This window comes from Zeugodacus cucurbitae, unplaced genomic scaffold, assembly GCF_028554725.1.
Source record: "Zeugodacus cucurbitae isolate PBARC_wt_2022May unplaced genomic scaffold, idZeuCucr1.2 ctg00000019.1, whole genome shotgun sequence".
Classification (NCBI taxonomy): Eukaryota; Metazoa; Arthropoda; class Insecta; order Diptera; family Tephritidae; genus Zeugodacus; species Zeugodacus cucurbitae.
This window is the reverse complement of record NW_026530832.1, coordinates 23498-37190: the sequence shown is the minus strand read 5'-3', so window position 1 is coordinate 37190 and position 13693 is coordinate 23498. Positions and strand designations below refer to the sequence as shown.

The window sequence follows — 13693 nt, the reverse complement described above, 5'->3', positions numbered from 1 at the left end:
AACAAAATGGCTTCTTGACAGCAACAGTTTTACAATTAAAAAACAAAACCCCTACCCACTTACCTCTGTTTTTGGTACCCTTATATCTGTTTTTCTGTTTTTGGTAATATGGTACTCATACGACCTGTATAATCCCATTTGCGCGCCGTGAAAAAATCGGTTTTTCACCACGCGCCAATGCATCAAATGCACCAAAATGCACCAAAAAAGTGGTGAATGGTACCAAAAATCCATCCACCAAATGCACCAAAAATAGCGTAGTAAGTGGGTAGGGGTTATTATGCATTATTCGTCATTTTTTACGATCCCCAAAATCCAAAATTTTTGCCAGAATAAAATAATTAACATTAAAAAAACATTAACATTAACATATTTTCAACAGAAAAAATCAAAACTTCAAAACATAAACAGTCAATATTGTCAAATTTATTTTTCTCAGTTCAGTTGATATTGAGATTTTCATAAGAACAGTTGTGTTGAACGGAGCGATTTGAATTTGTTCTCGAAGAAAATAATTACAAAAAAAACCTGACGCAAATAATAAATAAACAAAAAATATTTTCTTACTGAATATTGTGGAATATTTATATATTCGTAATACAATTGTATATATACAATATACAACAAAATCAGCGGATACCAAAATAATTGCCGAAAAAGTGAGTGCAAAAAATTTCTTACAAAAACACACAAAAAAAAAATCATAACTGGGATTGCATTATCGCAAGGCAATATGTCCTTCCTTTTAAATGGTAAACTTTTACGATCTTCACTATCGAAGACAGTTTTAAACTGGACCGGACTTGGGGCTACGCGTGAAAAGCACGTGATGCCCAAGCATTTGGAAAAAATCAATAAAGACAAAGACCCACCATTTGCACACATGGTTGAGTATTATTATCACTCGGCCGCTCAGCTAATGGAGCCGATGATGATAAAGGAGCTGGAAAAGTATCCTTACATGAAGAAGGAACAGCGTGAACAACGTGTTTCCGCCATGCTTAAATTGATGGGCTGCACTACAAATCTATTGGAAGTTACCTTCCCTATAATAAGAAGTGATGGCAATTACGAGCTAATCAACGGCTATCGCGCACACCACACTAGACACAGATTACCACTCAAAGGCGGTGGGTTCAATTATATTATTGGCTATTATTTTTCTAGAAAAGCTGGTATATTCAAAAAATTTCTCAACGAATTTTCTAGAATATATGCATGTAGTTGTGTGTTTCAAGAAAATGTTCTTCCTTTTCAATGCTTCAACTGCTGATGTCTAGCATGATATATATAACTGACTGATCATATCCGTTCCTCTTTTGTAGGCATACGTTTTGCCATGGACGTCGACGCCGATGAGATACGCGCTTTGGCTTATCTGATGGCGTTTAAGACGGCTTGCGTGAATGTACCGTTTGGTGGTTCCAAGGGTGGCATACGTATCGACCCGAAGAAGTATACTGCACAAGAATTGCAAACAATTACGCGTCGCTATACAATGGAGCTATTACGTCGCAATATGATAGGTCCGGGTATAGATGTACCGGCACCAGATGTGAATACCAGCCAACGCGAGATGAGTTGGTTGGTGGATCAATATATTAAAACTTTTGGTAATTTTTTTTTATGAAATATTAGAAAACGTCTTGATAGACAAATAAATTGTTCTTCTAGGCTATAACGATGTAGATGCATTGGCCATCACGACTGGTAAGCCAGTAGAAATAGGCGGTATAAATGGTCGCACCGCCGCCACGGGACGTGGTCTATTTAAGGCGGCTGAATGTTTTATTATGGATAAAGATTGGATGGATTTATTAGGCTGGAAGACTGGTTGGAAAGATAAAACCGTGATCGTACAAGGGTTTGGCAATGTCGGTTCCCATGCATCCGTTTTTGTAGTGGAAGCCGGTGCCAAACTGATCGGTGTTCAAGAATTTGACGTGTCTCTAGTAAATGAGAATGGCATTGATCCAAAGGTATGTGGCGTATTGAAAATAAATATCTCCATGATAATATTTTTTTAATTTTCTTCATATACTTAGGACTTAATGGAGTATTATGCAAAAAATAATAAATCAATCAAGGGCTATACCAAAGCCACCGAAAAAGTGGGCAGTTTGTTGGGTGAAAAATGCGATATACTAATGCCTTGCTCTACGCAAAAGGTTCTCACTGTCGAAAATGCTAACAGTGTACAAGCCAAGATGATTTTAGAAGGCGCTAATGGTCCTTCGACGCCAGCTGCCGATGAAATATTACGTGAAAAGAATGTACTCATTATACCGGATTTGTTTTGCAATGCTGGCGGTGTAACGGTATCCTACTTTGAGTACTTAAAGAATATCAATCATGTATCTTATGGCAAAATGAATGTTAAACGCGAGAAAGCCATAATCAACGAGATCTTTAACTCCATGAATGAGTGCGAGGTAAGTGAACTTTGACCACCGTGCAAATAAGTTAATTTGTTAATATGAATTTTTTTAATTTATTTATTTAGGATAAGTTCAAGCCAAACAAAAAGTTAAAGCTCATAAGAGACTGTACGAAGGAGGCGGATATTGTAGACGCAGGACTACAAACAGTTATGGAAACTGCGGGGGCAGGCATTAAGATTGTGGCCAATGAATTCGGTCTCTGCAATGATTTACGCACCGCTGCCTTTATTTACTCGATTTCTAAGATTTTCCGAGCCTTAGAAATGGAGGGCATTTCTCAACAATAATTACAGAATGCGTCTGAAGTCGCTTGGCGATTATTTATTTTTACAAATTTTAAATTTATATATTTATAAGATCCAAAGTGTAATATCCTTTTGTATATTTTTCTTAAATTTTTAAATAAATATTTCTTTACAAAAACACAAACAGAATGGCTTCTTGACAGCAACAGTTTAACAATTAAAAAAAAAACCCCTACCCACTTACTACGCCAATTTTGGTGGCATTCACCACTGCAATGATTTACGCACCGCCGCCTTTATTTACTCGATTTCGAAGATTTTCCGAGCATTAGAATTGGAGGGCATTTCTCAACAATAATTACAGAATGCGTCTGAAGTCGCTTGGCGATTATTTATTTTTACAAATTTTACATTTATATATTTATAAGATCCAAAGTGTAATATCCTTTTGTATATTTTTCTTCAATTTTTAAATAAATATTTCTTTACACAAACACAAACAAAATGGCTTCTTGACAGCAACAGTTTTACAATTAAAAAACAAAACCCCTACCCACTTACCTCTGTTTTTGGTACCCTTATATCTGTTTTTCTGTTTTTGGTAATATGGTACTCATACGACCTGTATAATCCCATTTGCGCGCCGTGAAAAAATCGGTTTTTCACCACGCGCCAATGCATCAAATGCACCAAAATGCACCAAAAAAGTGGTGAATGGTACCAAAAACCCATCCACCAAATGCACCAAAAATAGCGTAGTAAGTGGGTAGGGGTTATTATGCATTATTCGTCATTTTTTACGATCCCCAAAATCCAAAATTTTTGCCAGAATAAAATAATTAACATTAAAAAAACATTAACATTAACATATTTTCAACAGAAAAAATCAAAACTTCAAAACATAAACAGTCAATTTTGTCAAATTTATTTTTCTCAGTTCAGTTGATATTGAGATTTTCATAAGAACAGTTGTGTTGAACGGAGCGATTTGAATTTGTTCTCGAAGAAAATAATTACAAAAAAAAAACCTGACGCAAATAATAAATAAACAAAAAATATTTTCTTACTGAATATTGTGGAATATTTATATATTCGTAATACAATTGTATATATACAATATACAACAAAATCAGCGGATACCAAAATAATTGCCGAAAAAGTGAGTGCAAAAAATTTCTTACAAAAACACACAAAAAAAATCATAACTGGGATTGCATTATCGCAAGGCAATATGTCCTTCCTTTTAAATGGTAAACTTTTACGATCTTCACTATCGAAGACAGTTTTAAACTGGACCGGACTTGGGGCTACGCGTGAAAAGCACGTGATGCCCAAGCATTTGGAAAAAATCAATAAAGACAAAGACCCACCATTTGCACACATGGTTGAGTATTATTATCACTCGGCCGCTCAGCTAATGGAGCCGATGATGATAAAGGAGCTGGAAAAGTATCCTTACATGAAGAAGGAACAGCGTGAACAACGTGTTTCCGCCATGCTTAAATTGATGGGCTGCACTACAAATCTATTGGAAGTTACCTTCCCTATAATAAGAAGTGATGGCAATTACGAGCTAATCACCGGCTATCGCGCACACCACACTAGACACAGATTACCACTCAAAGGCGGTGGGTTCAATTATATTATTGGCTATTATTTTTCTAGAAAAGCTGGTATATTCAAAAAATTTCTCAACGAATTTTCTAGAATATATGCATGTAGTTGTGTGTTTCAAGAAAATGTTCTTCCTTTTCAATGCTTCAACTGCTGATGTCTAGCATGATATATATAACTGACTGATCATATCCGTTCCTCTTTTGTAGGCATACGTTTTGCCATGGACGTCGACGCCGATGAGATACGCGCTTTGGCTTATCTGATGGCGTTTAAGACGGCTTGCGTGAATGTACCGTTTGGTGGTTCCAAGGGTGGCATACGTATCGACCCGAAGAAGTATACTGCACAAGAATTGCAAACAATTACGCGTCGCTATACAATGGAGCTATTACGTCGCAATATGATAGGTCCGGGTATAGATGTACCGGCACCAGATGTGAATACCAGCCAACGCGAGATGAGTTGGTTGGTGGATCAATATATTAAAACTTTTGGTAATTTTTTTTTATGAAATATTAGAAAACGTCTTGATAGACAAATAAATTGTTCTTCTAGGCTATAACGATGTAGATGCATTGGCCATCACGACTGGTAAGCCAGTAGAAATAGGCGGTATAAATGGTCGCACCGCCGCCACGGGACGTGGTCTATTTAAGGCGGCTGAATGTTTTATTATGGATAAAGATTGGATGGATTTATTAGGCTGGAAGACTGGTTGGAAAGATAAAACCGTGATCGTACAAGGGTTTGGCAATGTCGGTTCCCATGCATCCGTTTTTGTAGTGGAAGCCGGTGCCAAACTGATCGGTGTTCAAGAATTTGACGTGTCTCTAGTAAATGAGAATGGCATTGATCCAAAGGTATGTGGCGTATTGAAAATAAATATCTCCATGATAATATTTTTTTAATTTTCTTCATATACTTAGGACTTAATGGAGTATTATGCAAAAAATAATAAATCAATCAAGGGCTATACCAAAGCCACCGAAAAAGAGGGCAGTTTGTTGGGTGAAAAATGCGATATACTAATGCCTTGCTATACGCAAAAGGTTTTCACTGTCGAAAATGCTAACAGTGTACAAGCCAAGATGATTTTAGAAGGCGCTAATGGTCCTTCGACGCCAGCTGCCGATGAAATATTACGTAAAAAGAATGTACTCATTATACCGGATTTGTTTTGCAATGCTGGCGGTGTAACGGTATCCTACTTTGAGTACTTAAAGAATATCAATCATGTATCTTATGGCAAAATGAATGTTAAACGCGAGAAAGCCATAATCAACGAGATCTTTAACTCCATGAATAAGTGCGAGGTAAGTGAACTTTGACCACCGTGCAAATAAGTTAATTTGTTAATATGAATTTTTTTAATTTATTTATTTAGGATAAGTTCAAGCCAAACAAAAAGTTATAGCTCATAAGAGACTGTACGAAGGAGGCGGATATTGTAGACGCAGGACTACAAACAGTTATGGAAACTGCGGGGGCAGGCATTAAGATTGTGGCCAATGAATTCGGTCTCTGCAATGATTTACGCACCGCTGCCTTTGTTTACTCGATTTCGAAGATTTTCCGAGCATTAGAATTGGAGGGCATTTCTCAGCAATAATTGCAGAATGCGTCTGAAGTCGCTAGGCGATTGTTTATTTTTACACATTTTACATTTATATATTTATAAGATCCAAAGTGTAATATCCTTTTGTATATTTTTCTTAAATTTTTAAATAAATATTTCTTTACAAAAACACAAACAGAATGGCTTCTTGACAGCAACAGTTTAACAATTAAAAAAAAAACCCCTACCCACTTACTACGCCAATTTTGGTGGCATTCACCACTGCAATGATTTACGCACCGCCGCCTTTATTTACTCGATTTCGAAGATTTTCCGAGCATTAGAATTGGAGGGCATTTCTCAGCAATAATTGCAGAATGCGTCTGAAGTCGCTAGGCGATTGTTTATTTTTACACATTTTACATTTATATATTTATAAGATCCAAAGTGTAATATCCTTTTGTATATTTTTCTTAAATTTTTAAATAAATATTTCTTTACAAAAACACAAACAGAATGGCTTCTTGACAGCAACAGTTTAACAATTAAAAAAAAAACCCCTACCCACTTACTACGCCAATTTTGGTGGCATTCACCACTGCAATGATTTACGCACCGCCGCCTTTATTTACTCGATTTCGAAGATTTTCCGAGCATTAGAATTGGAGGGCATTTCTCAGCAATAATTGCAGAATGCGTCTGAAGTCGCTAGGCGATTGTTTATTTTTACACATTTTACATTTATATATTTATAAGATCCAAAGTGTAATATCCTTTTGTATATTTTTCTTCAATTTTTAAATAAATATTTCTTTACACAAACACAAACAAAATGGCTTCTTGACAGCAACAGTTTTACAATTAAAAAACAAAACCCCTACCCACTTACCTCTGTTTTTGGTACCCTTATATCTGTTTTTCTGTTTTTGGTAATATGGTACTCATACGACCTGTATAACCCCATTTGCGCGCCGTGAAAAAATCGGGTTTTCACCACGCGCCAATGCATCAAATGCACCAAAATGCACCAAAAAAGTGGTGAATGGTACCAAAAATCCATCCACCAAATGCACCAAAAATAGCGTAGTAAGTGGGTAGGGGTTATTATGCATTATTCGTCATTTTTTACGATCCCCAAAATCCAAAATTTTTGCCAGAATAAAATAATTAACATTAAAAAAACATTAACATTAACATATTTTCAACAGAAAAAATCAAAACTTCAAAACATAAACAGTCAATATTGTCAAATTTATTTTTCTCAGTTCAGTTGATATTGAGATTTTCATAAGAACAGTTGTGTTGAACGGAGCGATTTGAATTTGTTCTCGAAGAAAATAATTACAAAAAAAACCTGACGCAAATAATAAATAAACAAAAAATATTTTCTTACTGAATATTGTGGAATATTTATATATTCGTAATACAATTGTATATATACAATATACAACAAAATCAGCGGATACCAAAATAATTGCCGAAAAAGTGAGTGCAAAAAATTTCTTACAAAAACACACAAAAAAAAATCATAATTGGGATTGCATTATCGCAAGGCAATATGTCCTTCCTTTTAAATGGTAAACTTTTACTATCTTCACTATCGAAGACAGTTTTAAACTGGACCGGACTTGGGGCTACGCGTGAAAAGCACGTGATGCCCAAGCATTTGGAAAAAATCAATAAAGACAAAGACCCACCATTTGCACACATGGTTGAGTATTATTATCACTCGGCCGCTCAGCTAATGGAGCCGATGATGATAAAGGAGCTGGAAAAGTATCCTTACATGAAGAAGGAACAGCGTGAACAACGTGTTTCCGCCATGCTTAAATTGATGGGCTGCACTACAAATCTATTGGAAGTTACCTTCCCTATAATAAGAAGTGATGGCAATTACGAGCTAATCACCGGCTATCGCGCACACCACACTAGACACAGATTACCACTCAAAGGCGGTGGGTTCAATTATATTATTGGCTATTATTTTTCTAGAAAAGCTGGTATATTCAAAAAATTTCTCAACGAATTTTCTAGAATATATGCATGTAGTTGTGTGTTTCAAGAAAATGTTCTTCCTTTTCAATGCTTCAACTGCTGATGTCTAGCATGATATATATAACTGACTGATCATATCCGTTCCTCTTTTGTAGGCATACGTTTTGCCATGGACGTCGACGCCGATGAGATACGCGCTTTGGCTTATCTGATGGCGTTTAAGACGGCTTGCGTGAATGTACCGTTTGGTGGTTCCAAGGGTGGCATACGTATCGACCCGAAGAAGTATACTGCACAAGAATTGCAAACAATTACGCGTCGCTATACAATGGAGCTATTACGTCGCAATATGATAGGTCCGGGTATAGATGTACCGGCACCAGATGTGAATACCAGCCAACGCGAGATGAGTTGGTTGGTGGATCTATATATTAAAACTTTTGGTAATTTTTTTTTATGAAATATTAGAAAACGTCTTGATAGACAAATAAATTGTTCTTCTAGGCTATAACGATGTAGATGCATTGGCCATCACGACTGGTAAGCCAGTAGAAATAGGCGGTATAAATGGTCGCACCGCCGCCACGGGACGTGGTCTATTTAAGGCGGCTGAATGTTTTATTATGGATAAAGATTGGATGGATTTATTAGGCTGGAAGACTGGTTGGAAAGATAAAACCGTGATCGTACAAGGGTTTGGCAATGTCGGTCCCATGCATCCGTTTTTGTAGTGGAAGCCGGTGCCAAACTGATCGGTGTTCAAGAATTTGACGTGTCTCTAGTAAATGAGAATGGCATTGATCCAAAGGTATGTGGCGTATTGAAAATAAATATCTCCATGATAATATTTTTTTAATTTTCTTCATATACTTAGGACTTAATGGAGTATTATGCAAAAAATAATAAATCAATCAAGGGCTATACCAAAGCCACCGAAAAAGTGGGCAGTTTGTTGGGTGAAAAATGCGATATATTAATGCCTTGCTCTACGCAAAAGGTTCTCACTGTCGAAAATGCTAACAGTGTACAAGCCAAGATGATTTTAGAAGGCGCTAATGATCCTTCGACGCCAGCTGCCGATGAAATATTACGTGAAAAGAATGTACTCATTATACCGGATTTGTTTTGCAATGCTGGCGGTGTAACGGTATCCTACTTTGAGTACTTAAAGAATATCAATCATGTATCTTATGGCAAAATGAATGTTAAACGCGAGAAAGCCATAATCAACGAGATCTTTAACTCCATGAATGAGTGCGAGGTAAGTGAACTTTGACCACCGTGCAAATAAGTTAATTTGTTAATATGAATTTTTTTAATTTATTTATTTAGGATAAGTTCAAGCCAAACAAAAAGTTAAAGCTCATAAGAGACTGTACGAAGGAGGCGGATAGTGTAGACGCAGGACTACAAACAGTTATGGAAACTGCGGGGGCAGGCATTAAGATTGTGGCCAATGAATTCGGTCTCTGCAATGATTTACGCACCGCTGCCTTTATTTACTCGATTTCTAAGATTTTCCGAGCCTTAGAAATGGAGGGCATTTCTCAACAATAATTACAGAATGCGTCTGAAGTCGCTTGGCGATTATTTATTTTTACAAATTTTACATTTATATATTTATAAGATCCAAAGTGTAATATCCTTTTGTATATTTTTCTTAAATTTTTAAATAAATATTTCTTTACAAAAACACAAACAGAATGGCTTCTTGACAGCAACAGTTTAACAATTAAAAAAAAACCCCTACCCACTTACTACGCCAATTTTGGTGGCATTCACCACTGCAATGATTTACGCACCGCCGCCTTTATTTACTCGATTTCGAAGATTTTCCGAGCATTAGAATTGGAGGGCATTTCTCAACAATAATTACAGAATGCGTCTGAAGTCGCTTGGCGATTATTTATTTTTACAAATTTTACATTTATATATTTATAAGATCCAAAGTGTAATATCCTTTTGTATATTTTTCTTCAATTTTTAAATAAATATTTCTTTACACAAACACAAACAAAATGGCTTCTTGACAGCAACAGTTTTACAATTAAAAAACAAAACCCCTACCCACTTACCTCTGTTTTTGGTACCCTTATATCTGTTTTTCTGTTTTTGGTAATATGGTACTCATACGACCTGTATAATCCCATTTGCGCGCCGTGAAAAAATCGGTTTTTCACCACGCGCCAATGCATCAAATGCACCAAAATGCACCAAAAAAGTGGTGAATGGTACCAAAAACCCATCCACCAAATGCACCAAAAATAGCGTAGTAAGTGGGTAGGGGTTATTATGCATTATTCGTCATTTTTTACGATCCCCAAAATCCAAAATTTTTGCCAGAATAAAATAATTAACATTAAAAAAACATTAACATTAACATATTTTCAACAGAAAAAATCAAAACTTCAAAACATAAACAGTCAATATTGTCAAATTTATTTTTCTCAGTTCAGTTGATATTGAGATTTTCATAAGAACAGTTGTGTTGAACGGAGCGATTTGAATTTGTTCTCGAAGAAAATAATTACAAAAAAAAACCTGACGCAAATAATAAATAAACAAAAAATATTTTCTTACTGAATATTGTGGAATATTTATATATTCGTAATACAATTGTATATATACAATATACAACAAAATCAGCGGATACCAAAATAATTGCCGAAAAAGTGAGTGCAAAAAATTTCTTACAAAAACACACAAAAAAAAATCATAACTGGGATTGCATTATCGCAAGGCAATATGTCCTTCCTTTTAAATGGTAAACTTTTACGATATTCACTATCGAAGACAGTTTTAAACTGGACCGGACTTGGGGCTACGCGTGAAAAGCACGTGATGCCCAAGCATTTGGAAAAAATCAATAAAGACAAAGACCCACCATTTGCACACATGGTTGAGTATTATTATCACTCGGCCGCTCAGCTAATGGAGCCGATGATGATAAAGGAGCTGGAAAAGTATCCTTACATGAAGAAGGAACAGCGTGAACAACGTGTTTCCGCCATGCTTAAATTGATGGGCTGCACTACAAATCTATTGGAAGTTACCTTCCCTATAATAAGAAGTGATGGCAATTACGAGCTAATCACCGGCTATCGCGCACACCACACTAGACACAGATTACCACTCAAAGGCGGTGGGTTCAATTATATTATTGGCTATTATTTTTCTAGAAAAGCTGGTATATTCAAAAAATTTCTCAACGAATTTTCTAGAATATATGCATGTAGTTGTGTGTTTCAAGAAAATGTTCTTCCTTTTCAATGCTTCAACTGCTGATGTCTAGCATGATATATATAACTGACTGATCATATCCGTTCCTCTTTTGTAGGCATACGTTTTGCCATGGACGTCGACGCCGATGAGATACGCGCTTTGGCTTATCTGATGGCGTTTAAGACGGCTTGCGTGAATGTACCGTTTGGTGGTTCCAAGGGTGGCATACGTATCGACCCGAAGAAGTATACTGCACAAGAATTGCAAACAATTACGCGTCGCTATACAATGGAGCTATTACGTCGCAATATGATAGGTCCGGGTATAGATGTACCGGCACCAGATGTGAATACCAGCCAACGCGAGATGAGTTGGTTGGTGGATCAATATATTAAAACTTTTGGTAATTTTTTTTTATGAAATATTAGAAAACGTCTTGATAGACAAATAAATTGTTCTTCTAGGCTATAACGATGTAGATGCATTGGCCATCACGACTGGTAAGCCAGTAGAAATAGGCGGTATAAATGGTCGCACCGCCGCCACGGGACGTGGTCTATTTAAGGCGGCTGAATGTTTTATTATGGATAAAGATTGGATGGATTTATTAGGCTGGAAGACTGGTTGGAAAGATAAAACCGTGATCGTACAAGGGTTTGGCAATGTCGGTTCCCATGCATCCGTTTTTGTAGTGGAAGCCGGTGCCAAACTGATCGGTGTTCAAGAATTTGACGTGTCTCTAGTAAATGAGAATGGCATTGATCCAAAGGTATGTGGCGTATTGAAAATAAATATCTCCATGATAATATTTTTTTAATTTTCTTCATATACTTAGGACTTAATGGAGTATTATGCAAAAAATAATAAATCAATCAAGGGCTATACCAAAGCCACCGAAAAAGTGGGCAGTTTGTTGGGTGAAAAATGCGATATACTAATGCCTTGCTCTACGCAAAAGGTTCTCACTGTCGAAAATGCTAACAGTGTACAAGCCAAGATGATTTTAGAAGGCGCTAATGGTCCTTCGACGCCAGCTGCCGATGAAATATTACGTGAAAAGAATGTACTCATTATACCGGATTTGTTTTGCAATGCTGGCGGTGTAACGGTATCCTACTTTGAGTACTTAAAGAATATCAATCATGTATCTTATGGCAAAATGCATGTTAAACGCGAGAAAGCCATAATCAACGAGATCTTTAACTCCATGAATGAGTGCGAGGTAAGTGAACTTTGACCACCGTGCAAATAAGTTAATTTGTTAATATGAATTTTTTTAATTTATTTATTTAGGATAAGTTCAAGCCAAACAAAAAGTTAAAGCTCATAAGAGACTGTACGAAGGAGGCGGATATTGTAGACGCAGGACTACAAACAGTTATGGAAACTGCGGGGGCAGGCATTAAGATTGTGGCCAATGAATTCGGTCTCTGCAATGATTTACGCACCGCTGCCTTTATTTACTCGATTTCTAAGATTTTCCGAGCCTTAGAAATGGAGGGCATTTCTCAACAATAATTACAGAATGTGTCTGAAGTCGCTTGGCGATTATTTATTTTTACAAATTTTACATTTATATATTTATAAGATCCAAAGTGTAATATCCTTTTGTATATTTTTCTTAAATTTTTAAATAAATATTTCTTTACAAAAACACAAACAGAATGGCTTCTTGACAGCAACAGTTTAACAATTAAAAAAAAAAAACCCCTACCCACTTACCTCTGTTTTTGGTACCCTTATATCTGTTTTTCTGTTTTTGGTAATATGGTACTCATACGACCTGTATAACCCCATTTGCGCGCCGTGAAAAAATCGGGTTTTCACCACGCGCCAATGCATCAAATGCACCAAAATGCACCAAAAAAGTGGTGAATGGTACCAAAAATCCATCCACCAAATGCACCAAAAATAGCGTAGTAAGTGGGTAGGGGTTATTATGCATTATTCGTCATTTTTTACGATCCCCAAAATCCAAAATTTTTGCCAGAATAAAATAATTAACATTAAAAAAACATTAACATTAACATATTTTCAACAGAAAAAATCAAAACTTCAAAACATAAACAGTCAATATTGTCAAATTTATTTTTCTCAGTTCAGTTGATATTGAGATTTTCATAAGAACAGTTGTGTTGAACGGAGCGATTTGAATTTGTTCTCGAAGAAAATAATTACAAAAAAAACCTGACGCAAATAATAAATAAACAAAAAATATTTTCTTACTGAATATTGTGGAATATTTATATATTCGTAATACAATTGTATATATACAATATACAACAAAATCAGCGGATACCAAAATAATTGCCGAAAAAGTGAGTGCAAAAAATTTCTTACAAAAACACACAAAAAAAAATCATAACTGGGATTGCATTATCGCAAGGCAATATGTCCTTCCTTTTAAATGGTAAACTTTTACGATCTTCACTATCGAAGACAGTTTAAAACTGGACCGGACTTGGGGCTACGCGTGAAAAGCACGTGATGCCCAAGCATTTGGAAAAAATCAATAAAGACAAAGACCCACCATTTGCACACATGGTTGAGTATTATTATCACTCGGCCGCTCAGCTAATGGAGCCGATGATGATAAAGGAGCTGGAAAAGTATCCTTA

General features: G+C 36.0%; 1 protein-coding gene across 1 annotated transcript; it reads left to right on the top strand.

Moving 5' to 3' along the window:
• Positions 1-5235: 5235 nt before the first annotated feature.
• Positions 5236-6162, top strand: LOC128923625 (glutamate dehydrogenase, mitochondrial-like). Its single transcript, XM_054235865.1, has 2 exons — positions 5236-5616; positions 5688-6162. Exons 1-2 carry the CDS (start codon positions 5236-5238, stop codon positions 5715-5717), a joined length of 411 nt encoding a protein of 136 aa, XP_054091840.1. The 3' UTR covers positions 5718-6162.
• Positions 6163-13693: the final 7531 nt, after the last annotated feature.

Excerpts from the sequence above, each read along its gene's own strand:
- LOC128923625 (XM_054235865.1), top strand. The coding sequence starts at position 5,236 with ATGGAGTATTATGCAAAAAATAATAAATCAATCAAGGGCTATACCAAA. Across the intron at positions 5,617-5,687 it reads ACTCCATGAATAAGTGCGAG|GATAAGTTCAAGCCAAACAA; the intron begins GTAAGTGAACTT and ends TTATTTATTTAG.